The sequence below is a fragment of the Populus nigra genome, chromosome 15 (assembly GCF_951802175.1).
Source record: "Populus nigra chromosome 15, ddPopNigr1.1, whole genome shotgun sequence".
Classification (NCBI taxonomy): domain Eukaryota; kingdom Viridiplantae; phylum Streptophyta; class Magnoliopsida; order Malpighiales; family Salicaceae; genus Populus; species Populus nigra.
Window position 1 is genome coordinate 1,066,647 of NC_084866.1, and position 26,148 is coordinate 1,092,794.

At 33.6% G+C, this 26,148-nt stretch overlaps 4 protein-coding genes, 1 long non-coding RNA gene and 3 other non-coding genes across 10 annotated transcripts; all 8 read left to right on the plus strand.

Moving 5' to 3' along the window:
* The first annotated feature begins 1,293 nt into the window (after window positions 1-1,293).
* On the plus strand, window positions 1,294-5,641 carry LOC133674929 (monogalactosyldiacylglycerol synthase, chloroplastic-like). Of its 3 annotated transcripts, XM_062096227.1 has the most exons (8): window positions 1,300-2,185; window positions 2,554-2,726; window positions 3,001-3,162; window positions 3,244-3,385; window positions 3,663-3,887; window positions 4,219-4,281; window positions 4,363-4,437; window positions 5,136-5,641. In XM_062096227.1, the coding sequence occupies exons 1-8, from the start codon at window positions 1,649-1,651 to the stop codon at window positions 5,370-5,372; spliced, it is 1,614 nt and encodes a 537-aa protein (XP_061952211.1). In that variant the 5' UTR covers window positions 1,300-1,648; the 3' UTR covers window positions 5,373-5,641. The 3 variants fall into 3 exon arrangements, with proteins under 3 accessions (XP_061952213.1, XP_061952211.1, XP_061952212.1); XM_062096229.1 differs by lacking the exon at window positions 3,663-3,887 and having other exon boundaries at window positions 1,294-2,185; XM_062096228.1 differs by lacking the exon at window positions 3,001-3,162.
* Window positions 5,642-6,947: 1,306 nt separating this feature from the next.
* Window positions 6,948-8,387, plus strand: LOC133674933 (uncharacterized). The gene is made up of 2 exons (XR_009835283.1): window positions 6,948-8,188; window positions 8,271-8,387. It is a non-coding gene; the product is annotated as an uncharacterized LOC133674933 (long non-coding RNA).
* LOC133674969 (small nucleolar RNA snoR1) lies at window positions 7,012-7,107 on the plus strand. Its single transcript, XR_009835297.1, has one exon. It is a non-coding gene; the product is annotated as a small nucleolar RNA snoR1 (small nucleolar RNA).
* A 1,653-nt stretch (window positions 8,388-10,040) lies between the features above and the next one.
* LOC133673909 (uncharacterized) lies at window positions 10,041-14,096 on the plus strand. Its single transcript, XM_062094840.1, has 6 exons — window positions 10,041-10,292; window positions 10,388-10,444; window positions 11,678-11,831; window positions 12,587-12,684; window positions 12,811-12,876; window positions 13,754-14,096. The coding sequence occupies exons 1-6, from the start codon at window positions 10,164-10,166 to the stop codon at window positions 13,790-13,792; spliced, it is 543 nt and encodes a 180-aa protein (XP_061950824.1). The 5' UTR covers window positions 10,041-10,163; the 3' UTR covers window positions 13,793-14,096.
* Window positions 14,097-15,211: 1,115 nt separating this feature from the next.
* On the plus strand, window positions 15,212-15,814 carry LOC133674883 (probable steroid-binding protein 3). The gene has a single exon (XM_062096178.1). The coding sequence runs from the start codon at window positions 15,335-15,337 to the stop codon at window positions 15,635-15,637; it is 303 nt and encodes a 100-aa protein (XP_061952162.1). The 5' UTR covers window positions 15,212-15,334; the 3' UTR covers window positions 15,638-15,814.
* A 2,922-nt stretch (window positions 15,815-18,736) lies between these two features.
* On the plus strand, window positions 18,737-18,818 carry TRNAS-UGA (transfer RNA serine (anticodon UGA)). The gene has a single exon. It is a non-coding gene; the product is annotated as a tRNA-Ser (tRNA).
* A 316-nt stretch (window positions 18,819-19,134) lies between these two features.
* TRNAS-UGA (transfer RNA serine (anticodon UGA)) lies at window positions 19,135-19,216 on the plus strand. Its single transcript has one exon. It is a non-coding gene; the product is annotated as a tRNA-Ser (tRNA).
* Window positions 19,217-20,770: 1,554 nt separating this feature from the next.
* Window positions 20,771-24,377, plus strand: LOC133674397 (ubiquitin C-terminal hydrolase 22-like). The gene is made up of 3 exons (XM_062095478.1): window positions 20,771-21,968; window positions 22,492-22,610; window positions 23,099-24,377. Exons 1-3 carry the CDS (start codon window positions 21,199-21,201, stop codon window positions 23,869-23,871), a joined length of 1,662 nt encoding a protein of 553 aa, XP_061951462.1. The 5' UTR covers window positions 20,771-21,198; the 3' UTR covers window positions 23,872-24,377.
* The last annotated feature ends 1,771 nt before the right edge of the window (window positions 24,378-26,148 follow it).

Consider the following 26,148-nt stretch of genomic DNA (forward strand, 5'->3'; position numbering starts at 1 on the left):
TTTAATATATTTATAAGTATAATTTTTTTTAAAAAAATAACTGCAATTATATTCTTAAACACGAATATACACACAATTATGCATAAATATCACATGATGATCTTCTCGTGCTTTTGGACAGGGACGTTTATAGAAAAAAAATCAGCACAAAGATGTCATCACAGCCCCCCTTTTGTGAGCCTGAATGCTAATTTCATAAAAATAAAATGTTCGAGATTTAAAATATTTCATTGAATTAGCATAGATTTTGATTAGATTGTAGAGTTTTCTATGCGATAAATATCAGTTTAATGAACCAAAACTGAGTGTCTAATTAGCATCATTTTAGTTCTGTTTTTTAAAGTGTTTTTTATTTTAAAAATATTAAATTAATATTTTTAAATTTTTATAATAGTTTTAATATATTAATTTTAAAAATAAAATAAAAACCTGAAAAAATATTGTTTTTATATATTGTAATTATTTTTTAAAAAACATTACTCAACGCTTTACCAAACAAACATGTTCCTCATAAAAATTAGAAAAGAATTTAATCTTCATAGATATAAAATGGTTTGTATCGAAAAGTGAAATTCAATTTTGTTAGGTAAATTTGGTGTCCATAACGTGTTTTGATAAATACAATCTCGATAGATGTAATGTGTTTTTTAAAGGTTTTTTATTATTATTTTAATGTGTTAATATTAAAAAATTATCTTAATATATTTTTAATTAAAAATCATTTTTTTTAAAAATATTATACATTATATTACCAAAAAAATATATCTCTAGAAAAAAATTAGAAAATAACTTAATCTTGATAGATGTGAAATGGTTTATATCGCAAAGTGACTGCAATTTTGTTAGGAAAATATTGTTTTTAAAATGTTTTTTTATTTAAAAATTTATTAAAATAATATATTTTTTAATTTTTTAAAATTTATTTTTGATATTAGTAAATTAAAACATAAAAAAATATAAAAAATAATAATTTAAAAGTAAATTTTTTTTTCAAAAAGGTTGTTGAATAGCCATGGCAAACATGACCTTTAATCAAGTAATTAGAAAGTTTGGTATAAATTTATTTGGATAAATTAACATGAATATCCGCTGGGATGATGAAATAGAAGTTTAGCATATATTTTGGGATAAATTTTCTAAATCAGATATAAAAAGATAATTAGAGAAATACCTTGATATATCAGGACAAATTGAGTTATCAACTTTAAATTAACTTAAATATAATACTAATTATGGATAATAGAATTTTTCCTGCCAGGGCAAGAAGCCAATAACATATTACATGCATGGATTTGTACATAACTTCAAACCAAAATCCAACCAAACTAATCCCACGAAAAGAAGTGGTCATCTCCCTCCCACTTTCACAACTTGTCCCCGTTCTTTCCAAAGAACATCCTTTTCTTCCAATAAAAATGTTCTCGGAATCTACCCCCTCTCTCTCTACAGTATCTATATCTCCTCACTGTCTCTCACAGCCACAATATCAAACACCTAACAATCACCCCTCTCTCTAACATTTTATCTTAAAGCAATTATCTTTCTTGCTGTTTATATATAACCCATTTGTTTTTACATGTTAAAGACCACATGGAATGCTTAATTATCCTCTAATAACCTGGAAGTCTGCAAGTTTTTCTGTCTCACAATGCATAACCCCTCGGCAGTAACCACCACCCAAGAATCAGGCTCTGTCTTTGAACTTGTAGCTCAAATGGGTGGCTTTGCTTTTAATAGAGCAGTTCAAAGCATAAACTCAAATGGGTTATCTTTTTCTAGTTCAGATTTTCTGTTTTTTGATAGCCCGGTTGGTCTAAAAACGAGAAAGGTTAATGCTTCATTGAGTTTGAGTAGTAGAAGTGGTTTTAGAAGTGTTTGGAGTGAGTTTAATAGGACTATTAGGCTCCATTCCGAGAGAATCCCAATTGGCTTTGCTTCAGTTCAGATTGGTTCAGGAGATAATAATGGTAATAATAATATTGGTAGCAATGATGGTAATAATACTAATGGGTTAAGAGATGATGGATGTGGTGCTCTTTTGGATGATGGTGTGCGTTTGAATGGTGTAGAAGGTGGGAGTCCTAAAAGGGTTCTCATTTTGATGAGTGATACTGGTGGTGGTCATAGAGCTTCTGCTGAGGCTATTAAGGCTGCCTTCAATGAAGAATTTGGTGATGATTATCAGGTCAGTTTTTCTAATATGATACTATATAAATTTGCTTTCATTGCTTAGGGAATATCTCGGTGCATTGCCAATAGGGAATTAAAGGAAAGGAAATGGAAGAGATTTTTTTTATCATTTGGAACCTGAGAAAATGACAATTTATGTTCTTTCAAGTGTTGTGCAGCTATTATGTTAATTGAGTTTCTACATGTTGGTTTATGATAATGAAAGTAATGAAAAAAGAAAGGACTGTGTATCCAGTTCTTTTTCTTTTTTTCTTTTATTTTTGTGGTTTGTGAGCAATTTAGTGTAGAAGGGGGGAGTGGTTAGTTGATGATAGGATACGTTTATGTTGATCATGTTCTGTGTGTTAAGAGTGCATGTCGCAGGTGTTTATTACTGATTTGTGGTCAGAACATACGCCTTGGCCATTTAATCAATTGCCCAGAAGCTATAATTTCCTGGTGAAACATGAGGCATTGTGGAAAATGACATATTATGGAACTGCACCACGTGTGATTCATCAATCTAATTTTGCTGCAACTTCAACATTTATAGCTCGGTGGGACTTTCTATCTTCTTTGGATATATATCTGTTAGTTATATTTCCAAGAGCAACATCAGCTTTTGTTTTATCATATATTCTTGGTGGAAAAAAAGGCACTATCAGTTATAATTCCCATTGGGCAACTCTAATGACCAAATTTTGTTTGTATTTCTTGTCCTGATTCTTCATCATTTTCTCAGATGTTGAACTTGTATTGTTTGTTCAGGATAGTTTCTATGGTAGCATGCAATTCTGTTCTTATTTGATTATTAATTTCTGTTTGTGGTAGAGAGGTTGCAAAAGGATTGATGAAATACCAGCCTGACATCATTATCAGTGTCCATCCACTGATGCAACATGTTCCTCTTCATATATTGAGGGCAAAGGGACTTTTACAGAAGATAGTTTTTACCACTGTTGTCACCGATCTAAGCACTTGTCATCCTACATGGTTGATTCTGTATATGCTGTTTTTGTTGTTTTAGCGGTACCTCATTATTAGAATTTTGATATCTTACATCTGTATGGTTAGGTTCCATAAGCTTGTGACGAGATGTTATTGTCCATCAACAGATGTATCAAAGAGGGCAATGAAAGCTGGGCTCAAGCCCTCACAGATTAAGGTTTATGGCCTTCCTGTACGGCCTTCTTTTGTGAAGCCTGTTAGACCAAAGGTTGGTTATCATTCTAGTTGAATACTTACCTATTTCCCTTGGGCTCTTGGCAGCCTGATGTATTAACATTGCACCAGTATTGAACAGTTTTATTCTCAGGAACATGGCTTTTATATTGAAGTTATGTTTTTGTGTATGCAAACTTGAAGTTGAAGTAAGAAATGATATCGAGCAGGTTCCTTAGAAAGACAATTTGACTTGATAAAACTTGACCCTAGGCATGAAAAATAAAGTCATTAATTTAACTCCTTTAGGTTATTTCACTTGGATTTATTAGGGTGAATTAAGAAGAGAACTAGGAATGGATGAGGATCTTCCGGCTGTGTTACTGATGGGAGGAGGGGAAGGGATGGGTCCCATTGAGACAATTGCAAGAGCACTTGCGGATTCATTATATGACGAGAATCTTGGAGAGCCCAAAGGTCAAGTCCTCGTGATATGTGGTCGCAACAAAAAGCTCACTAACAGATTACTCTCGATTGATTGGAAGGTTCCGGTCAAGGTATCAACTTATTATTTTTCTCTCTCCCAATCAGAGTCTCATGATTTTTCCAGTTGAACTCTAGATTCTATTTGTGTCACAGAGTTGGGCAGTGCTTGCTGCCCAATAGTCTTTTTCTACTTCTCACGACAATGATTCGAATCCTCTTTAAATAATCCACTGCTGTCTTCTCATTGATATAGTCCATCAACATACTGCAGCAGTCATTTGGATGACTATAGTGTAGGGATTTTACATCTCTTTCATATTCACAAGGCATTAAGCATCCTTGTGCATTCGTAGCCAGCCACTAAGGCATGCATAGTACTGAATATGATGCTCCATCATATAGGTGGAGGGTTTTGTCACTAAAATGGAGGAGTGCATGGGCGCTTGTGACTGTATTATCACAAAGGTTAGCTTCCCATGACTCTGCTGTTATTTTTTCTTCAGCCTCGTTATTATCTGCCATCTTGTAATAACTATGTTTCTGCAGGCTGGACCAGGGACTATTGCAGAAGCAATGATTCGAGGTCTTCCCATAATTTTGAATGATTACATTGCTGGACAAGTAAGTCGGCTAACTTTATTGTAGACTTCAGCATATTATATGCTGTAATCAGGCTTGAGCTCCGATTGGTTTTGGCAATGCTGCTCTAGCATACGGAAATCCCTCATTGGCAAACCTGCAATGCGGAAAGACCCTAAAATAGCGATACCAGACAATTGTAGGATGAGGCCTGTACTCTGGCAGGATCTCTGATGTGTGCTCTTTAAAAAAAAAAATTAGCTTAATAACGAGTAGCAGTGCAAGCTCTATCCTTCCTGAATTCAGGGAATTGTGCATTAAGGAAATTAAGTATATTGAAGTCTTATGGAAAGGGCCCGAAGCTAGGAATATGATGCTTGGTACCGAATTCAGCCAATGTAAAGTCATAAGCATTATCCCTCAGGGCGTTCATTGCATTTATTAACCTCCTTGTTCATCTTGCCAAGATCCTGTTCATCTTGCCAAGATCTCTAAGAAATGACTCAAGTCAACCTCTTGTTTGTATCATACCTTTTAGAGTGATCGGTATCAGACAAGGTTGAATTACCAGTTAAGATGCCCCTTTCTCCTGTATCTGCATGGATTCTGCATAATATGTTTCTATAACGTGGATGGAATGTTAGATAATGGGTACCCTGAATACATTCTTGTTGAAGCAGCACTTTGCAGGTCCCCAACTGTGCATGCTTTTAACTCTCACCTGATCTTTAATAATACAGGAAGTAGGCAACGTGCCTCATGTGGTAGAGAATGGATGCGGGAAGTTCTCAAAATCACCGAAAGAGATTGCAAAGATTGTTGCTGAATGGTTTGGTCCAAAGGCAGATGAACTCAAGGCCATGTCACAAAATGCACTGAAGCTGGCCAGACCTGATTCTGTATTCAAGATTGTCCATGATCTCCATGAGCTGGTTAGACAGAGAAATTTTGTCCCCCAGTATTCCTGTGCTACTTGACATTTTTCACCACCTATCAATTTTGACGAGTTCAGAGTGGTGTATAGTGGGTTAACCCAAGGCCTGTTGAGCCTCCCATTCAAGCCAAAAAAAGAAAAATAGAGCCATGTTTGTTTGCTGGAAAGTAGTTTTTTTTTTAAAAGTGAATTCCGCGAAAGTAAATTCCAGGAAAGTGAATTATTTTCCGATGTTTGGTAGTGTAATAGAAAATAAGTTGGAAAACATTTTCTAGTGTATGTTAATGTCATGAAAAATGAGCTGGAAAATAAGTTATTAATGTTTTATTTTCTCAGTTTATTAAAATAATGAGGAATAAATCTTACAAATAAAAAAGTTGAATGAGGATGAAATTGAAAAAAAAATATAATTTCATAAATTATCTCAAATAAAATAAATAATAATCAAAATAATAGAAATCAAATCTAAAAAAAAATGAAAGATGAAGAAATTAAAATAATAATAATAAATATTTCATAAATTATTTCAAATAAAATAAGTAACAATCAAAAGAATGAGGACTAAATTTGATAGATAAAAATTTCAATAAGAAAATGATAAGAGAAAAGCAAATAACAATTATAAAAATGAGAACCAAAGTTAATATAAAAATTAAATTTTAAGAGATGAAATTGAAAAATAAATATTCAAAACAAAATATATATAACAATCAAAAGTTTGAGGATCAAATTTAATATAATCAGCAAATAATATGACATTTCTAATTTTTTCACAACTTCCGGAAAGTGTTTTCTGTCCAAATTTTTCAGGAAAACACTTTCCTGGAAACCAAGCCAAATTATTTTTTGACTAGAAAGTGTTTTCCGTTAACCAACTTTCTTAATGACAAACAAACATGGCCTAGATTTGCCTTTTCAATCTCATATCATTCGATGACATTGTATTGATTTCATACCCCTTCTCTCTTTGTTTTTTTCTATGAGTGTCTGATATTGTGGTAGCGGTTATTTTTTAAAGTATTTTTCATTTAAAAATATATCAAAATAATATTTTTTAAATTTATTTTTAATATCAACATATCAAAATAATATGAAAACTTAAAAAAAAATATTAATTTCAAGTAAAGAAAAAAACTAAAAATTTCAATTTTTTAGAAAAACATTTTTAAAACCAAAAAACAAAGAAGACTTCCTCCATTAATTCCATTATTCCATGTACTATTTTCCTTTCTTTTGTGTGGCGTGTAGTGTATTAATCATCACGAAATAGTCCCCCAAATACAGTTTAGAAACAAGATTACGCCTGTGTTTCCCAGTGAAAATCATCATTTTAATGCTTTTCACTAGAAAACGGGCACTAAGAAGATGGCATGAGGATTAAAAGGAAGAAAGGCAACAAAAAAAAACAATTATAAGAGGGTCAATTAGGCAGGGGAAAAGTATGCATAGGAGTCAAAATGACCAAAAACAAGTAGGGGGACCAATAGTGATTTTTGGCCTACCTGTGTACTTGGGCCAAGTATGATATGACGAGGTTGAGAGAAATCTAAAAGCCCATTAAGGATCTATAAAAACCCTCAACACCCCGGTGTTCCTCACCATCTCTCAAAAACCCTAGATGACTGCACAGCCGCTTTATTTCATTTTACATCTTGCGTCTCTTATGTTTCTTCCTTCTTTAGGGCCGTGATGAAGAGTGCTTCATAATTCTGACACCTCTTGTATGAGAGGAGCTTTTCGGAGCTCTTCTTTGAGCACATACAGCAACTCTCTGAGCCATCTTTTTAATATTTTTATTTTCTTTTGGGATTCTTGACGTTTTAGCAAGAAACTACGAAAGATATCTTCTCTCTGTAGTGATCCCAGATTTCTTTTATCTTGAAAGAAGATTTAAAATTAATAGCTTTATGCCTGATATAATTTGGTTTGATATATTTCACTGGCAAAGCATGAAAAAATTGTTTTATTATGGATCATAACAGCTGTGATGTGTCCTTGACATGAGCCGAACCACTGGTTCAATGCATTTTTTTCCAGATACTTTACGTTTGCTGTTGCAAGCTATCAGGCAGGCCATCTTTAAACAGTTCCTGCCCTCCTGCATTTCTCCATTGACCATTTCTTTAAACCTCTGTTTTTGAGACAGGAAAGCCAAATCATGATGCCAGACCCTACTCACTGTGAACAATGAATGCTTGGAACTTACCTTTAAGATAAGAAACGGTGTCCATTGGATTTCCACCAGAAAATCCTGGACCTGAACAGATGGTGGCCGGTTTTAACCCTTTCTCCTCTGCTCTTTTTCAGCCGGCTGTCTGCCCTTGGCTTTCCCAAGGCATCCCAGCATATTCCAAGGCTCATCCACTACATTTGGTTTTTTAACACCGGTAAATTTAACGAAGTAACCATCTAAGTTCCCTTTGATGCGAGTAAGAAGTATATTTTGACAAAAAAAAGGGAGCAAGCACAGCATTATGCAAAAACTAAAAAATTGATGTATTTGTTTAATTTAATGAATAAAAATTACACGAGTTAATATATTAATATTAATTATATGACAAGGGAGCTTTTGATTTTTCGATTTAATTATATGACAATGAAAGAAATATATCGATTTTTGATTGTCGAATAAGAGATATATAAAATATTAATTTGTTGTTTCGATGATTTGACATCCTTTTATAAAATTATCGAAAAGCTATTAAAAAAACATAATATTATATATTTTTCTAAAGGTTTTAACATTTTGACATCTCTCCAAATTTCAGTGTCGATATACATCAAATGAAACTTAACAAATGAAGAACTTTCAAGGATGCGAAGTAACTGAAACTGTGTCCCAAAGGAGAACTGATCCCTGTAAGTACGAATACAGAATCCACAAAGTATTGCCATGGCATCTGAAACTCGTGTGGTAAATCCCTTCGATTTTCTTTTCCAGGGAACCTCATGAGCTGCCGGTCTTCTCAAGAACTGGATGCGTTTGTGTTAAAAAATCACCACTTGTCAGAAGTTTCTGACTCTAAGAAAACTGAAAACATCAATATTTTTCATGTTATCCGTATGAACCCTCTGACAACGTCACACAGCGAAAAGTCCTGTTCTAATTCTGAAATCTTGACAGCATCCTCGCCCCAGTCAGTATCAAACTCGAAAAAGCAATATTGAGGCGATGATAAGAGCACATACTCTTACAAATTAGCTTTCCTGGACACAGGTTTTTGCAGGTTTTATTATAGCAAAAGTTTCGGATAAATTCTCTGTAAAGAGGGAGGTTATTTTAGCAGAGGCTTGTAAACAAAGAGGAATTATACACACACTTCGGGAAAAACATCTCTCCCACCTGTTGTACCATGAACAAAAGGAAGCAGCCGCTTCTTGCCCTGCATCTGCCATGCTAGTCTGTCAATTGTATTTACTGGTGCAGTCATCCTTCATCCATGGAAGTAGAGTTTCTCATTTGAAATTCGAATAAGTTGCTAAGACCTATGCTATAATGATACCATTATCTCACAGAGGTTAAGCTCTAGTCAGCTTATAAGCTTCATCTGCCAGCTCTCTTTGAAAGGCATTTTTATGATAAAATCTACTGCAATGCCCTTTTACAGACTTTGGCACTTTTTTTTCTTTTCTTCACATGTCCTGGCTGAAGTAGCTAAGAGATTACTGTGGCAGCTTCTGTTTTTTTACCAAAACTCTCTCGGTTCAAAATTTAATTTTATTTTTAAATTGATTTTTTTAGTGTTTTTAGATTATTTTAATGTGTTGATGTTAAAAATAAATTTTAAAAAATAAAAAAAATATTATTTTGATATATTTCCAAGTAAAAAACACTTAGAAAAACAACCATTACTATAATACCAGAAAAACTCTTAGTAAAATAATTTCTATTTTTTACATTAAACTTCTAATTGCATTTCAAACCTCTTTTTTTTTTTTTATAAACACTAAAATAACATGTTTTTGTATTAATAGATACTATTTTCATTTATTTTGTATGTAAAAATTCATTTCAAAATAAACAATTTTAACTAATCATGTCTTTTTTTAAATTTATTTTTTAAAAAACTAAAATTATTTTTTAAAAAACCTATAATTTTTTAACAGCACTATAAAAGTTATCACAACATGAAACAACCCACCAAGATTACACTTGGTTGAGCTACTTCCAGCTTCCTATCTGGACTTGAAAAACCTAACTAGGAGGGTGTTTGACTGAAAATATGAGTGATTTTTTTTTTAATAAGATCCACATAAAAATTATATTTTTATTTTTACGAGATGTGATTTGTGTTTTAAGAGAGTTGTATCTTAAAAAAAAACCAATCATATGTTCAAGCCAACACATGCATGTGGACTGTCTTAATGCATCAATTAATCAAGTTACTAATCAAATTATTTTAATAGATGTGTGAAGATTGAAGAGTCTTTTGTTAAATTAATCTAAGCATCAATTAATCGTGTTTTAATCTTAATTTATTTTAATCAAATTATCTTACTTCCTAGCATTACCAAACACAACTTCCTTACAACCATGCAAAAAGATGGTAAAGGAAAATTGACAACTTTTAAAAAATTACAGGGGTATGATTGAAAAATCATAAATTATTGAAATATAAGTGGAGTATTAATGAAACTACAAGGGGGGAATTATAGTTCATCAGAAAAAACACAAACACATATGACATAACAAAAAACCGAACCGTTTTTTGTTATTTTAAGAGACTTCCGTTTACAAACCCGCCACTCTTCTTCTCTTCCTTGTAAGCTCCAAAATATCAGAAGATCACGCAAAAAAACAGTCGAATCTGACTGAATTTGCAAAACCAATCGAATGGACAAAGGGAAAGCAGTGATGGGATCAGGGAGAAGATGGGCCGTTGATTTCACTGACAATTCAACCACTCCTTCTTCTCGTGATATCCCTGATCCTCCTGGCTTCTATCGCACCTCTCAAGAGCAGGTACAGTTCCCATAATCCCCTTCTCTCTCTGTTGATTTGATTTGATTAATTTTTTTTTTGTTTTTGTGGGTTTTTGATTGTGATATGTTTTGCAGGATGATTCGGCCGTCACCAAGCAAAAAAAGGATGCTGAAGCTAATTGGAAATCTCAGGTTTCTTTTCTTTTTTCTTTTTATTTTTTGGTTAAAATCTGGGGTTTTGTTTTTGATTGAAAAAAAATTGTGGGTTTTTGTTGTTGATTTATTGGTTTGTAGGAATTAATTTATATGCGTAGAAATAAGAGAAATTTCGCGATTTACGAGTATTACATTTAGTAGCTTCAGAGATGCATGGGACTGTAAAGAAAGTTGATATTCTATTTATAGAGGGTCTTAACAAGTTCAAGTTTTTATCTTTAATGGGTAGTGTGTAAAAGGGTAGAATATAAAAGGGAGTTACTGTGAGGATTATTTTGTGTAGTTTTTTTGAAAAAATAGCTTAGCAGCCAAAAATATTTGGCAAAATAGCACAGTTTGATGAATGAAGATTTCATTTACCTTAGCAGGCTGCTCAAGCCTGCTACAAAGCAATTACTATACCAACTAAGGAATCAAATAACTATTGCAAACTCCAGTCAATTACAAATAGCAATATACTTTGAATTGTTCAGTGCCTTCTGCAATGGCAACGTCTTATATAGCGTCAACTGGACAAAATTCTTAACCATCTCTTTGAGAGGTTCAACAGAGAAGTTGTCTGGCACACTGAAAAAAACCCTGCACCAATCACATTTCTGTAAGTTGGAAAGCTGCAAAGCATGTTGGAGTTTACATTTGTGTAAGAGATGGATTAAAACAATGTGATTTTTGTTTTCTTAGAAGAGATAGTGGTTAATGTGTTAGTTTATGATCATGAAAAGATTGAGTGAAGGCACTGTAAGTTAGTATGGTGTGGAAGTTTGAATTTGTGGAAAATGCGATTGTCAAATTCATGAGTTTGTTTTGAATCTGGATATTGTTTATTTGTTGATAAAAGGCGATGGCTAAAAGCAGCAATGATTTGAGATAGGGAAATTGGGTGAATAATGGAACAGCAATAAATGTTGTTGTGAATGAGGGAAAGAGAGAGGGATTTTGTGAGCTGAGTGGTCAAAACTATGGGGTCTTGAATGACACTGTTTTGAATCTTGAAACAAGTAGTAAACCGTAGATTTCAGGTTTGGCTGCTCATAGAAAATTGACATGGCCAAGGGACGCATATGCCTTTTTTCCTGCAAGCTGTTAAGTACAGCTCTGTGCTGTTCATTGATCATAAATTACTTTGATTTACATGTTTCTGAATTATTATTTTCTTTGAAGTTTTTAAATGCTTGTATTGTTAAAACATCATCTTTGATATGTAAACAGAAAGCTTGGGAAGTGGCACAAGCCCCCTTCAAGAACTTGCTAATGATGGGTTTCATGATGTGGATGGCTGGAAATACAGTGCATCTATTTAGCATTGGGATTACTTTTTCTGCTCTTTGGCAGCCCATAGGTGCTCTTCAAGGAGTTGGGAAAGGTAAGCTGGTCGGAGTCCTATTTTTTACTGCTCTTTTTCATGTTCCTCTATTCTGCTCCTTGTTTCTATTTGTCTGGAATTATAATCTAGGAAAAGGGGGGGACAACACACATTGTCTGCCATCAAGTTTTTCATGCCTTCATGGTACTTCTGCCAAACCTTTATGGGTATAAGGCAATACAAAATTAAGCAGGCATTCTGTATGTTCTAAAAATCTTCGAATTCTACTGTTGGTTTTAGGAAGAAATCAAGCTGCTTCTATTACTCTCTTTTTCTCTATATCTGGGAACTTCTCTAACAATACAAGATGTCTTTCAAAATTCAAACCAGTACCCTGTCCTCCCTCCAATATGATATTATTTGCTACCATCCAGCTCCTATAAAGAATATATTGTAGAGGGATTGTATCAATGTTCATCAACTGCTTAATCTGTACATGAGAATCAGATCATTTTATGGGCAATCTGACTAGACCCTTCTTTTTCACTCGATAATTTCCCTGAACTTAACCTTCAGAGTTTTGTTTTTAACTATCTTTATTCTGTTTATTTTCTAATATGTGGCCTTTTCTTTTTGGCTCTTTCCATATTGACCTTGTTTTATTCACTAACTTTCCTTGTCAAAATTTGTACCTGCATCTGCCATGCTTTTAGAGTGGGTTGGGATTAGATAGGTTCCCATAATAGCTGGCATTTGCATCTTTATGCCCTGAAGCTCGTTAATCTGATCATCAATCCCTTCTGATTTTCTTGCAGTTTTTGAGCCATACAAAGACAGTAAAGTGGATCTTCTTGCACCGAAGTTAGTCTTTATTGCCCTAAATTTGGGTGGTTTAGCATTGGGTATTTGGAAGGTAAGATGCATTTTCTGCTTCTTTCTTGCATGGGTTACAGTTTGAGAAAGAACAAGAAAAACAGAAAATTCAAAGCTATATCCAACAATTTGTTTTCATGTTCAATTTTTATATTTATTTTTGCAGCTTAACACATTGGGACTTCTTCCTACACACGTGTCAGACTGGGTTTCATCCCTACCCCCTGCTAAGGTTCATTTCTTCTTCCCAATTTCAAGTTGCAATTAAGCATTAAAAAGAAAGGAGTAGAAAAGACAGAACTAACATGTCATCCTCCTTTTGTGTGTTGCAATTCGTTTCTTATATTGTGTGGTAAATGACTTCTGGTTGGAGTAGAAGGTTTTTCTACATTTAAGACTGAGGGCTTTTTAAAAGTTTTTGCCACTTGGACTCTATGGCTCCGGTGTGTGGATTTATAGTAAAATATTCGTTATTTTTGCAAGGACATGGATACTGCAAAATGTGTTGCCTATTATTGCTATCCATCTCCATTCACTGGATGGTGCCACTATTCTTTCTTTAAATGCTTGAGACTTTGACTTGAATCAGTAGTTATTTTTACATTCTACAAGAAAAGAAATACAGAATTGAGCCAATTATGAAGCCTGTTAGAGTAAATTAAGAAAACCAAGGAGAAAGGAGATTGCTCGGCTTCCACTCAAGCTCTGCAGATGGGTCCTAAGAGTTCCAACCAAGCTCATGCTTTGTATTTTTGTTTTTATATGCAATCTCTACCAGAGACTGCCACAACTGGCCGCTGGATATAACCTCAAGTCATTATCCCAAGGACACCAATGATCTGTGATTCTGTCTCCATATCTTGACTATTGCTATGCTGTGCTCTTTCGTTCTGCAAACTGGGGGTTTGTAGTTCATTCAAAGATCCTCACATGTTGAAGAGATGCTACAATTGCCTTTAAATGATTGCACGTTGCCTCATCAAAGACTCAGCAATTTAGTTAAAAACTGTTTTATGTCGTCAAATTTGGAAGCACAAATGTTTTTGAAGTCTCTCCTCTAGGACTAGTAACCTTACCAATACTCGTGTACTTTCTTGTTTAATTTTCAGGAGGTTGAATATTCAGGTGGTGGTATTCCTCTGCGCTAGTGTGCTTCTTTTATATCATCATTCACCATCTGGTGGGGAAAAAGAAGATCCCATGGCAGGACCAGATTTGGATCTATTCTTGGCTAGTGGCTTGTTATTCATGGGTGTGGTCACCATGACAATGTACCGTTTAGGCTGTTTTAAATTTCTTAAAACCAATCAGACATTAACAGGCTTGGGTTTGTAGCTATGGCATAAAGTAGATCATTGTTGAATTTGAGGTAATAAACTGATAGTCCTTCTTGTACCTGTGATAAATTTTGTCCGTCTTGGAAAATTAATGACATTCCCAAATTTCCTGCCATGATGTTTTCGAAAGCTCTGTCTTCGAGAGAGAGAGAGAAGAAATATTTTGCACAGGAAATGGAGAAGCAGATCTTGACTCCGAGTACCAGGATGACGGCATGTTGTTCATTAGCTCACAATCACGGTCACGTATATGCTAGTATTGGCATTATTTTTTATGGGTTTAATATTGATGTAGCGATTAATGATTAATTTTGAAAATATTTTTTTGTTTAAAAATTTATATTAATTATATTTATTTTTTAAATTTTATTTTGAATAACAGCACATTAAAAATAAAAAATTAAAGCAAATAAAAAATTAAGTTTTTTAAAGTGTTTTTTAAATTGCTTTACTTGAAAAATCTATCAAATTGTTGTTTTTCTTTTTAATGTTTTTTAAATATTTTGTTATATTAAAATTAAAAATTAAAAAAAATCTGAAAAAATATTATTAAAAAAATATCATACATCATAATATTAAACACAATTTATTTTTAAAAAATCTTTTCAGTGATCATTTATGCAGTAATCATTTACATGGGATGTAGAAATATTATAAAAATTATTTTTAATTTTTTTTATTTAAAAGTATAATAAAATAATATATTTTTATGATATAAACATATCAAAACAATATAAAAATACAAATAAAAAAAATTAACTTCACTGCACAAACAATCACTGCGGCAGTATAGGAAATGAATCTAATTATTACCCAGATTGAAATCGAATAGATCCAATTTATTTTTATAGGCTGAAATAATTAAAGAACCATCAATTAAAACTTACCACCTTGGTTAAGAAGTGTGGTTAAAGAGAAAGACATTAGTTAAGAAGCAAACCTCTTGTTCAACTCAAAGCCTCTCTCACTGTTTGCATACATGTTAAATAATCCGAAAAATTAGAGTCTCTATATTTTTAATTCAATAAAAAAAAAGATGATGATCTCATATAACTTGATTGAGTATTTAATAATTCATATGGATTAACTAGACTTAATTGGATAAACATGAAGAAAACCCCATGTCTCATGAATTTAAAACTATATTTTGTCTAGATCATGATTTCAAAAATATATTATAACTTCACTCACTCACTCTGCTCACTCATCGTACTCTTTTCCTATTCAACTTCCAAGTTGGATCTATGCCGTCCAAACATTAAGATGTGGTTAAAAACTAACCGCAGATAGATAAACAGGTTACCAACAACTCTCTCGCTCTCTCTCTATCTTGTCATCTACCAAAACGCACCAATGGATTTCACAGCAGATCAACTTCTTCAGTACAATGGTACAAACCCTTCAAACCCCATATATGTAGCAATCAAAGGAAGAGTCTTTGATGTGACAACAGGCAAAAGCTTTTATGGACCAGGTGGTTCTTATGCAATGTTTGCAGGCAAGGATGCAAGCAGGGCTTTAGCTAAAATGAGCAAAAATGATGAAGATATCTCTTCTTCATTACATGGACTTACTGAGAAGGAGATTGGTGTGCTTGATGATTGGGAAAAGAAGTTTGAGGCTAAGTACCCTGTTGTTGGTCGTGTTGTGTCTTAGAAAGATCGGAGCAGTGTGGTCAATCTGTGTTTTCCAATAATGGGTTTATATGATTTTTGTGAAAGATTGTGACTTTTGATGTTCTTGTTGGGTTTGGATAGTGAAGGCTGTGTGTGTGCGCGCGTGTGTGTAACGTCTACAATTTGGGGGTTAATGAATAAATCTGGGTTGTGTGAAGTTGAGTGTTTTGTGTTTGTTTAATGCTTTACTCAGAAATTATGTTATTTTAGTACTATTAGTGGTGCTGTTCTAGGGGATAATGGCTGTTTTGCTTTGTTGGCTTTTGATAGTTTGGCTGTTTTTTTTCTTTACTGCTTGCAATACCTTTTGGTCATTGCAACTTGATTTTATTCATTTTGTGGGGATTGTTTTGTCTGTTCCCTGGTGTATGCTTTTGTTGATTAATAGCAATCCTTGCTTTACTTGTTATGGACAATTAATGGAGTGGAAAGAACAATTTTGAGGTGTTGCAGACGTGGTTGTTTGATGGTGGGAAAGAATGCTAGTACGTCGCTGCTGAAAGAACAGGTGTGTGCTTTGAATAGGACAATATTTGACTGGTGGATCTATTAGGAAGTGCAACTTTTGAGTATTGTCCATTTTCAGCAATGGTTTAGTTCATGTTGTTCAACTAGGAAGTTCTTATCAAGTTTTAGTTGTGTTGTATAAGCGTTTTGTATTGTTCCATAATAGCCTGATGGTGGATATCATTTACTAGATATGAATGAACCTACACACTTGAAAATAGATTTCACCAATATCTGTAAGGAAAAGGTTGCGAACATGGGGATAGGTTTTATAAATATTTGTATATTGAAAAGTGAGTGATACTTCACAAGAATTGACTCGTGGGAAGTTTCCATTTGATTTGTTGATGTGCTATGGCTGTTTTCTACTTGATTTGTTTGAAGCCTTTTTAGTATGAAAGAACCATTCATAAGGAACATTCGTATCAGTTGCCTGGAGAAAGTAGAGTGTGTGGTGTTGCAATTTACAAATGGCAACAATTTATGCATGCTGTTATGTGTGATATTTGAGAACTCGTGCCTTCTTGAATGCGCATGCCATGTCTTTTGAGTTTATGTTTTAAGTAGCAGCAGAAGTAGGAACTTTTAATTAGGGCTGAAGTGATCTGAATGTGACTTGGAACTCAGAAGCAGACTCATTTATCAAGTGATTCAGCATATGAGAGCTGGGAATCTAAGGATGAAGATGTATCTCCTACTCTTGAAGGCTTTAATGACTTGGAGAATGCCACGTACCTTGTTGTTGGATGTCTTATTTCTTGAGTTCCTAGCTTTTATTTGCTTCTACGCGTATATGCATCTCATTATGGTGACTGGTACTTTTTGCTGTTTTGTCGGTTTAGGCGAGGATGGTTGTGTCAATGCTAATAATCCATGGAAGGATGGATGGATGAATATGGTGACTTAACTATTAGCTTATCCTCCTCCCTTTTAATGAACCAAAACTTTTTAAGATGTACGAAGATGGAGGATATGGATATTGTTGATGTGCTGTGGCTGTTTTAAACTTCATTTGTAACCCTTTTTAGGATGAAAGACCATTGATAAGGATCATTCTTACTAGTTTCTCAGAGAAAGTTCTGGCACTTAGATTTTTAGTGTGTGCGCTGCTATTTTCACTAGAAACAATTTAGCCTTCTCGAGTAAAAGACTAAGCGATTTAATAAACTAGCACGTGAGAATTTGGATTCTAAGGATGAAGACTTCTTCCCTACTCCTGAAGGCTTTAATGACTGGGAGAAGGCCAAGCATCATGTTGTTGGATGCCTTATTTCTTAAGTTCGTCGCATCTTTTTGTTTCTACGTGCATGCGTCTCATTATGTTGACTGGTAAGTTTTGCTATTTTCATTGGTTTAGGCAAGGAGGGTTATGTCTATGCTAATAATCCATGAGTGAATTGATGGATGGATGATGAATAACTAGCTCGGGATTTGTTGGCATAATCCATGAATGAATTGATGGATGGATGATGAATAACTAGCTCGGGATTTGTTGGCTGCTTCAAATTCAGGGTAATTTCTTTGTACTTCGGTTTTGTACTCTTGAGTAGTTGATATATCTCAAGATTTGTTGGCTGCTTTGGATCTGGAGTACTCTCTTGATGCTCTCGATCTTTTTCTTTGAGTTGCCGGCGTGCCTTTTACCTCCAACTTGGGTTTACTGCGAGAATTGCTTATATCTTGGCATCTCTAGCTTCGCTTTTTTGCTGGTACCTTTTTGGCTGGGTAGATGAATACTGGGTTCTCCTAACATTGGCAGTTTTAGGCCCCATGTTTCTTAATGAATCAAAGATGGTTGACTGAAACAAATTATGGACGTGTTTGGAACGCAGCTGCGGCTGCGTTCTCAAAAGATTTAATTTTTTTTTGTTAAAATTTAATATAGTTTGTACGTTTTGGATTATTTTAATGTGCTGATGTCAAAAATAATTTTTAAAAAATAAAAAAAATCATTGGTATGTATTTTGATATGAAAAGTTATTTGAAAAACATCTACAATCACATTGCCAAACATGTTGTATGCCGTGTTGTTTTCTACAGTTTCTTGATGAATATGATCTACAGATCAACTCCATGATAGTTTTCCACACTTGCATAGAACTGGGGCACTTTCACTTTCATTAGAGGTACTACGCAGTACGCAGAAGATTAAACTCTAAAGTCAATGTGTGCCAGGTTAGTCCAGTACATTGAAAGAATCATTTTCCCCCCAAACATGTAACATTCCTTTCAAAATGAAATTTGAACCTGAGACCATGTTGAGAGCAGAAGTGCTGCTCACAACAGATTTATTAGTCAGATCTTGCTATTGCATGCTGCACTGACCCCTGACATGATAAACCTTTGTAACCATTGATCAGGGAAATGATAAGACCCTCTTCAAACTCTTCATTCGAGATTCTCGAGTAGATTCTAAAGAGACTACCAAATTTCCAGGTAGAAATGAAGGGAACAGGACGTGAAAAAGGGAAACAATGGACAAATCCCGTTAACAGGCCAGCGTTCCGATCATTGTCTAGACCCTCGTATAGTAAGAGGATACCTAATTATGTTTTATGTACCATACCAAGAAGTCGATATGTCCGAGTGGTTAAGGAGATAGACTTGAAATCTATTGGGCTACGCCCGCGCAGGTTCGAACCCTGCTGTCGACGTTTTGTTTTTCCCTTCATGCCCTCGCAGCATATACAACCAACCTTACACTGTAGACGCATTGTCTTTATCGTAAATTAGCCCGTAGCCTCAAAAGCTGCATGCCCTGGCAGCATAACAACCGTCCAAGACACATTAAAAAAAATATATTATTTTTAATATTTTTATAACCCAAACGCATTTTAAAAAGTACTTTGGTAACGGAAAACAAAACTACACTCTAACAGAGTTACCAAACGGGGTTAAAAGGAAATGAGAAGCAAAGAGGAGACATATATATAGATATATTGTAATGAAGGGAAACGAGAACACAAAACAGTCGATATGTCCGAGTGGTTAAGGAGACAGACTTGAAATCTGTTGGGCTTCGCCCGCGCAGGTTCGAACCCTGCTGTCGACGCTTTTCATCTTTTGACTTCTGTATTAAAAATTGTATTTTTATTTGGTCCTTGAAGTTTCAGATTTTATTAATGTGGTACCCGTACTTTTTAATCTTGCATGGATCCTCCATTAAGGTTTTTCTCCATTCAACTTCTTTCCAACTTACGATTAGTTGACGGAATTGGATAGGTAATGAAACTATTTTAAGAAATTTTCTTGAGTGAAGCCTTAATGTTATCATAATAGTAATCGGTATTGAAGAAAAAAAAGAATTTAATTTTGAATTATTTAAATTTTTATTTTAACCATGTATTTTAAAATATTTAAACTATGTATGAATTTTATTTGAAACATGTATTTTAAGTACTTGAACTATGTATGAATTTTTATTTGAAGTATGGATTTTTTTAATGTATATTAAAATTCCTTATGATTTTACGATATGTTTTTACGATTCAAGTTTATTTTATATTTTTCGTGCCGTGTTAAAATCTTAATTTTAACAACCTTCACTGAAGAGAATGAATTTAAAAAAATAAAATAAAGGAGCTATATTGATAAAATATCAAGAGTAAAGGGATCACATATACCATCAATTTTGTTTTACTTATAGGATATTGATAGTTTATATTGGTTTTGATCAAATCAATAAAATTATTAAAAATCTAGTTAGATTAGCTGAGTTTAATTAGATTAATTAATATCTTATTTAATTTAATTAGAAATATTAGCATAATTAAACTTTTAATCCTGAATTTTATAACGATCGTAGTTTAATACAAATTTTAAAAATTAATTTTTTATTTATCAATGTGGATGTCTAGGTCAGTTTGCATGTATTTCTACTGATCTTATGAACCCTAAAGTTAATAATCATATAAACTTTTAATGATCTTAATATTTATGAGGCTAAAATTAATAAATTCTAACTAGCAAATCTAAAACATGATCATTAAACTAATCATGTTAAAATTTTAACATTGCAAAATAAAAAAGCAAATGAAAATATCTTTCGTCACAGTAATTAAGATTTAACTCCAACATCACTGTAAGAATGTAATCTTCGCATGAATCTCCAAAGTGTTCTACTTCCGACTAAACCAAAAAAAAAAAAAAGAATTTAGATCTTGATGCCAGCCAAATAAACCAGAGAGAACTGTGCTCTGAATCAATAATTGCTGGAGGTGTTAGGTTGTCCAAGCTCAGTCCCATGGAATGCCCTAACTGTCACAGGCTATTATCCTCTCACTTTCAAAAGAAACTTCCACTGAGCACTAACACCTTCTTCTGTATTCAGATATCCCATTCCATACCCTTCTCTGTAGAAAACCCAAATCATCCATGGAAGGCTGCCATGGACAAGTGGTGCCTGCTACATCATTGACCCAGTCTCTATATTGTTTTTTCTGCCTGCTAAATTATTATTGACATGGTATCTTTTTAGTACTGTGTTAATGGATATTTTTTAAAATATATTTTATTTGAAAATATATAAAAATAATATATTTTATTAATTTTAATATTAATACATCAAACAATTCCAAATAAATAAATTTTTGCCAAGGATTCGGACCCCGTTCCCGGACGGTATCTTCGTCAACAAAATGGACGGTTCAGATTCCCGTAAAGGAGTGAACAGAGTCTTTTCATTTGTATAGAAAGTAGAAACCGAAGGTTTGTCTACTCATCAGAAACAAAATAGAATCTCTTCTCTTCAAGTCATTCCCTAAAGGTCCACCAAGCTTTCCTTTTTTCTTCTTCTTCATCATCATCATCTCTCTTTCGTCAAATCTAGAAAATCCCATCTAAATAACAAACTTGCAAATCTAATCTTAGATCTTTCCTCTCCTTTATTATATCTTATGGGTAGTTCTATTTAAAGATTGAGTCTTTTTGTAACCGAAACATCAAAGTTACTGTTTTTTTTATTGATTTTGTCATTTTGATCTAATAAGTCCTTGTTGTGTGGTAAAAGATCAAAACTTTACCGTAATTATTTTCATGGCTACAAGGAACTCTGTTTCTGCAAACCCAAAACCCTGTGAACATCTTGCAGATTATAAACTGAGGCATGGCTTGGGTGGATACAAATCCATTCAAAAGTGGCTCAAAGCAAGTCCATATGGAAAGACAAGCATTAAAATGTGTGAAACAAAGATGCCCACATGCCGTTTTTGTAGTGGGTTTCATCAAGGTAGACTGTTTCTGTGTTTGATTTGTTCTTCAATGTCTTGTTCGGACCACACCCTTTTGCACACTCAATCTGAGAATGGTCATGATATAGCTGTTGATATTGAAAGATCGGAACTTTATTGTTGTTTATGTAGTGATCAGGTCTATGATCCTGATTTTGATAAGGTTGTCGTGTCTAAAAATATTATGGATATGCCAAGTAAGACACATGATAGTGTTGTTGATGATTTAATGAGGAGATCAAGCAAGAGGAGGAGGTTGAACCCAGTGGTGGATTTGGATTTGAAAAGGTCCAAACTTCTGGTTTCAATGATGGATCGAAGGGCGAAATCGTGCTATCCGTTGGGATTGAGAGGACTGAACAATTTGGGGAGTACTTGTTTCATGAACTCTGTGTTGCAAGCATTGCTACATGCACCACCATTCAGGAATTACTTCTTGAGTGAGAGACACGACCCCGAAACTTGTAAGAAAAGATCATCAGATCAATTGTGTTTGGCTTGTGATTTTGGTGTTATTTTCTCAGCTGTGTACTCAGGGGATCGGACTCCTTATAGTCCAGCTCAGTTCCTTTACAGGTCTGACATTGTTATATGTATGCACCCTTTAGTTTCAGTGTGTTTTGATAGCAAATCAATTCTCATTATCATGATTTTGTTGGTTGATTCATGCCAAATTGTCTACCATATCTGTTTTAGACCGTTGACAGGCAACGTAATCTTTCAGATTTTCTTTCTCTTACAAATTTTAGTACATTCACATAGCTTGTTTATTAGATTCATTTTTCCCTTCAATGTTAAAATAGACTGGATCCCACCGCTAGCAGAGTCTTCAGGAATTTTAAGCAAATTTTCTTCTCTTCTCTTAGATCTCTGATTGAAATCTCATTATCTTGTGCTGGAATTGGTTGTGCCTTGGGTGTATCACTGATTGTAATCGGAAGTCTTCTGTGATGGTGTAGTGGCTGAGCTGTTTGTTGTTCGGATTTTGATATTGATTTGAATGTGGTTTAGATCCTTTCATAGGCCTTCCATTTAATCTCCCAGCAGATGTTTGGAGATGACTTATGCTTTAGTAATGAAATTTTGTTTCTATATGAAGTTGGTGGCAGCATTCAGCAAATCTAGCTAGTTACGAGCAGCAGGATGCTCATGAATTCTTCATTTCAGTGTTAGATGGAATCCATGAGAGAGAGGGAAAGGAGAGGAATTCAAATAAAGGTAATGCCTCTAGGTTCTGGGATATGGTGTACTTTCTACTTTGTGTTGTGTTCTGTTTATCAGATGATGGTGTTTAGAGATGATATATGGTTTCTTGTCTCTTGTTTATCAGCTAACACCTAGAAAATGATTCCTAGATGCATTAGAGTATATTTGGGATTTCTACCAAGTAGTTTTCCTTTGTAAGATAACTTCTGTATTTGATATATTAGACACTTTATTCTAAAAAATTTGGAGGCTGATTCCTGGAGTCTGTGTTGAGGAGGGTGTGGGAGCAGGGTTTCAGCAAATGACTATGGATATGGGTACAAGGATATGCTGCTGTTCTTGTTCCCAATTTCTGTGAAATAACTTGTGGACAGAAAAAAAAAACTTTGATTTGCTTGCAGTATCCAGGGTGCTAGGGGATGGTTCATGCAGTGGTGAATTTTACTTAACTTGTCATCTTTACTCTGATTTACTTACAATATACAGATTTTTTTGTGTAGATAATGGAGGTTGTCAATGTATTGCTCATAGGGTTTTCTCAGGGATGTTGAGATCTGATGTGACCTGCACAACTTGTGGATTTACTTCCACAACTTATGACCCTTGTGTTGATATTTCGCTCAACATGGACACAACCAACTTCTCTTCAGTGAACGTGGCTAACAAGTCTGTTAGAGAGGACACAGGCAGATCTACCCTTTTGGCTTGTTTGGATCTGTTCACAAGGCCTGAGAGGTTGGGGTCTGACCAGAAATTGTACTGCCAAAATTGTCAAGAAAAGAGGGACTCGTTGAAACAAATGTCTATTAAAAGGCTTCCATTGGTCTTGTCGTTACATATCAAGCGGTTCGAGCACTCTTCCCTGAGAAGATCGTCAAGAAAAATTGATTGGTACTTGCAGTTTCCTTTTTCTTTGGACATGACCCCATATTTATCACCCTCAATTGTCAGGAACAGGTTTGGAAATAGAGTTTTTGGGTTTGAGAGTGACAAACCAGATATCTCTTCAGAATTCGAGATTTTTGCTGTTGTCACTCATTCAGGGATGCTAGACTCAGGTCATTATGTCACTTATCTGCGCCTACAAAACCAATGGTACAAGTGCGATGACGCTTGGATTACTGAAGTTGATGAGAGAATTGTGAGAGCAGCACAATGCTATATGATTTTCTATGTGCAGAAGATGCTTTATTGCAAAGCAAATGAGGATTGGAGCTGCATGCCAATATCCACAAGGAGGGACCCATTTGTTCCAATTGCTGGTTGTTGCTAACAACAGTTTTCAATTATGGTGATTGCCAGGATGTGAAATGACTTTGCCAAATGCGTCCAAGGTTGGTTATCTGTGCCTGTGAGATGAAAGAAATGGCCAAGGTTGGTTATCAATTTACTTTGCCTGGAATGATAATACTGCTACTATCAAGGCTAAACCCTCCAGAAGTAATCAAGATTGCAGATTCTTAAAGACCAGCCATTTGAACAAGATATTGGATACCAATTTGAATCATCCCCAGATTATTTCTCAAAGACTATTTGGCATTACGCTTTGAGAAATTTTGGCAGAGAAGAAGCAGCTTGCTTCTTCGTATGACATTCTCGTGGCTCTCCTTTCCTGATTTTCTATGGGAATTCTTTGACTGCAGGCCAGTCATGCTCAGAATAAATTTTATGTAGCAACTAATGCAATCACTTATTCCTGAATGCATATGTTTCTTTTATGTGCTGTGTAAACTATTGGTTTCCAAGAATGAAAAGCAAAGAAGCTATAACTTGCACAGACATGCTCATGCACTATCTTGGTTTTCTATCCCTGCAAATAGCTTTGTTCATCTATTACTAAAACGAGAGAAAGTTGCCCTTCATGTTCAATGCTAAGCGGCGCAATTTGACAAAATCCGAAGGTGTAGGTAAAAACTGAAAGTGCCGTCTGCTCTGCTGTAAGAAGGCCAGCCGCTGCGCCAAGCTAGTTGCCCAGCTAGTCATCAATTATCCCATGAGTTTCATGGGAGAAGTGGGCAGCCAGCCAAATACAGTGCATTTCTAAACTTGTTTGAGAGGATTTGAGCTTGTCTCTATAATAGCATGAACACTGTGACTCGTTTGATTTTACCTAAACATCGGTTCAATGACACCAGAGGTCATAATGGTTAAGCGGATGTTAATATATCATCTTTTTTTAACAAATCGTTGGTGTAACTCGAATCCAGACCTCAAGATGAATGGATATTCTTTTTAAGAAATAATTTGGTTATTTTTAAAAAAATATATTAAAATAATATTTTTATTTTATTTTTTAAAATTTATTTTTTATAACGGATATTAATCAAAACGATTTAAAATATCAAAAAAATAATAATTTAAAATTAAAAAATTAAAAATTAATTAATAAAAAATACAAACACCACAATTGGTTATAAAACTCCAAATGATCTATCCTTTAGGTAACATTTGGAAATGCAGCCTAGACACTATTTGGGAAAAAATAAATTATTTTTATTTAAAATTAATTTTTTTATATGGTTTTTTGTATTTTTGTATTTCTTAAATTCCAACTGAAATTTGTTCAAATAAAATAAGTAAGATTATATTTAGAATATTATTATATTAAATATTATTGAATGTTGAATTTGTTTTCAAATAATATTCTAATTTTTTTTATAATATATGTACATGATCTTTTTATATAGCTCTTCATAATGTTTTTTGAAATCTTAATCAAGATTAATTAAAGTTTAGTAAACAAAATTATATTTAAGATATTATTCCATTGGATATTATTCAATTTGAAATTTATTTCCAATTAAGATTTTAATTTTTTTTTTAATAATGTTAACGATCATTTCATCAATAATTATATATGAATCAATATGTAGTCTCTTTTTATGTTTTTGGTCATAAATATCTTATGAAAATGGATTTTAAGTGATTATTTTTAACATTAATTTTTTTTAAAAAAATTGTTATTAAATTTTATTCAATACTATGCATCTTATAAAAATAATAAATTTTTTTTTTTAAAAAATAACATTACATGAATCAAAAAGAAGATTTTGATGAAAAAATACACTTTTTTCCATAATTGTATTCATTGGATTTCCTGTTAATTCTTTATTATTATCTCACAACTAATTAAGAAAATAGATTTCAAAAAATCACATATGACAATGCATGAGTAATATCATATGCTTGAGTATTATGATGGTATAACTAATTAATAATTTTTTATATATTTATTAATTTATGTAATTCTAGATTTATTTTATTAAATACATGCATCTATAAATTTTTTTTTAAAAAAACTAATGAAGTAAAGAATCGTCAACTATGGTCAAATGATTATTTAATATTTTTTTGATAATATAAGGATGGATTAATAATTTCCTTCTAATTAATAGGGACTCAATTATATAATTTACTCTACAAGACCGCCAACAGACTTTTGCTCTTGTTTTTTGTCCCATTTGGCAACTACTAAAGTAACCTTGGACTTCTAAAATCCTCTCTTGATCAGACATGACATGCGCTTCCGAAACTAGATCCATATGAACCT

Excerpts from the sequence above, each read along its gene's own strand:
- LOC133674929 (XM_062096227.1), top strand. The coding sequence starts at position 1,649 with ATGCATAACCCCTCGGCAGTAACCACCACCCAAGAATCAGGCTCTGTC. Across the intron at positions 2,186-2,553 it reads AATTTGGTGATGATTATCAG|GTGTTTATTACTGATTTGTG; the intron begins GTCAGTTTTTCT and ends TGCATGTCGCAG. Across the intron at positions 3,386-3,662 it reads TGAAGCCTGTTAGACCAAAG|GGTGAATTAAGAAGAGAACT; the intron begins GTTGGTTATCAT and ends TGGATTTATTAG.
- LOC133673909 (XM_062094840.1), top strand. The coding sequence starts at position 10,164 with ATGGACAAAGGGAAAGCAGTGATGGGATCAGGGAGAAGATGGGCCGTT. Across the intron at positions 10,293-10,387 it reads ATCGCACCTCTCAAGAGCAG|GATGATTCGGCCGTCACCAA; the intron begins GTACAGTTCCCA and ends TATGTTTTGCAG. Across the intron at positions 12,877-13,753 it reads CATCCCTACCCCCTGCTAAG|GAGGTTGAATATTCAGGTGG; the intron begins GTTCATTTCTTC and ends TTTAATTTTCAG.
- LOC133674883 (XM_062096178.1), top strand. The coding sequence starts at position 15,335 with ATGGATTTCACAGCAGATCAACTTCTTCAGTACAATGGTACAAACCCT.
- LOC133674397 (XM_062095478.1), top strand. The coding sequence starts at position 21,199 with ATGGCTACAAGGAACTCTGTTTCTGCAAACCCAAAACCCTGTGAACAT. Across the intron at positions 21,969-22,491 it reads CCAGCTCAGTTCCTTTACAG|TTGGTGGCAGCATTCAGCAA; the intron begins GTCTGACATTGT and ends TTCTATATGAAG. Across the intron at positions 22,611-23,098 it reads GGAGAGGAATTCAAATAAAG|ATAATGGAGGTTGTCAATGT; the intron begins GTAATGCCTCTA and ends TTTTTTGTGTAG.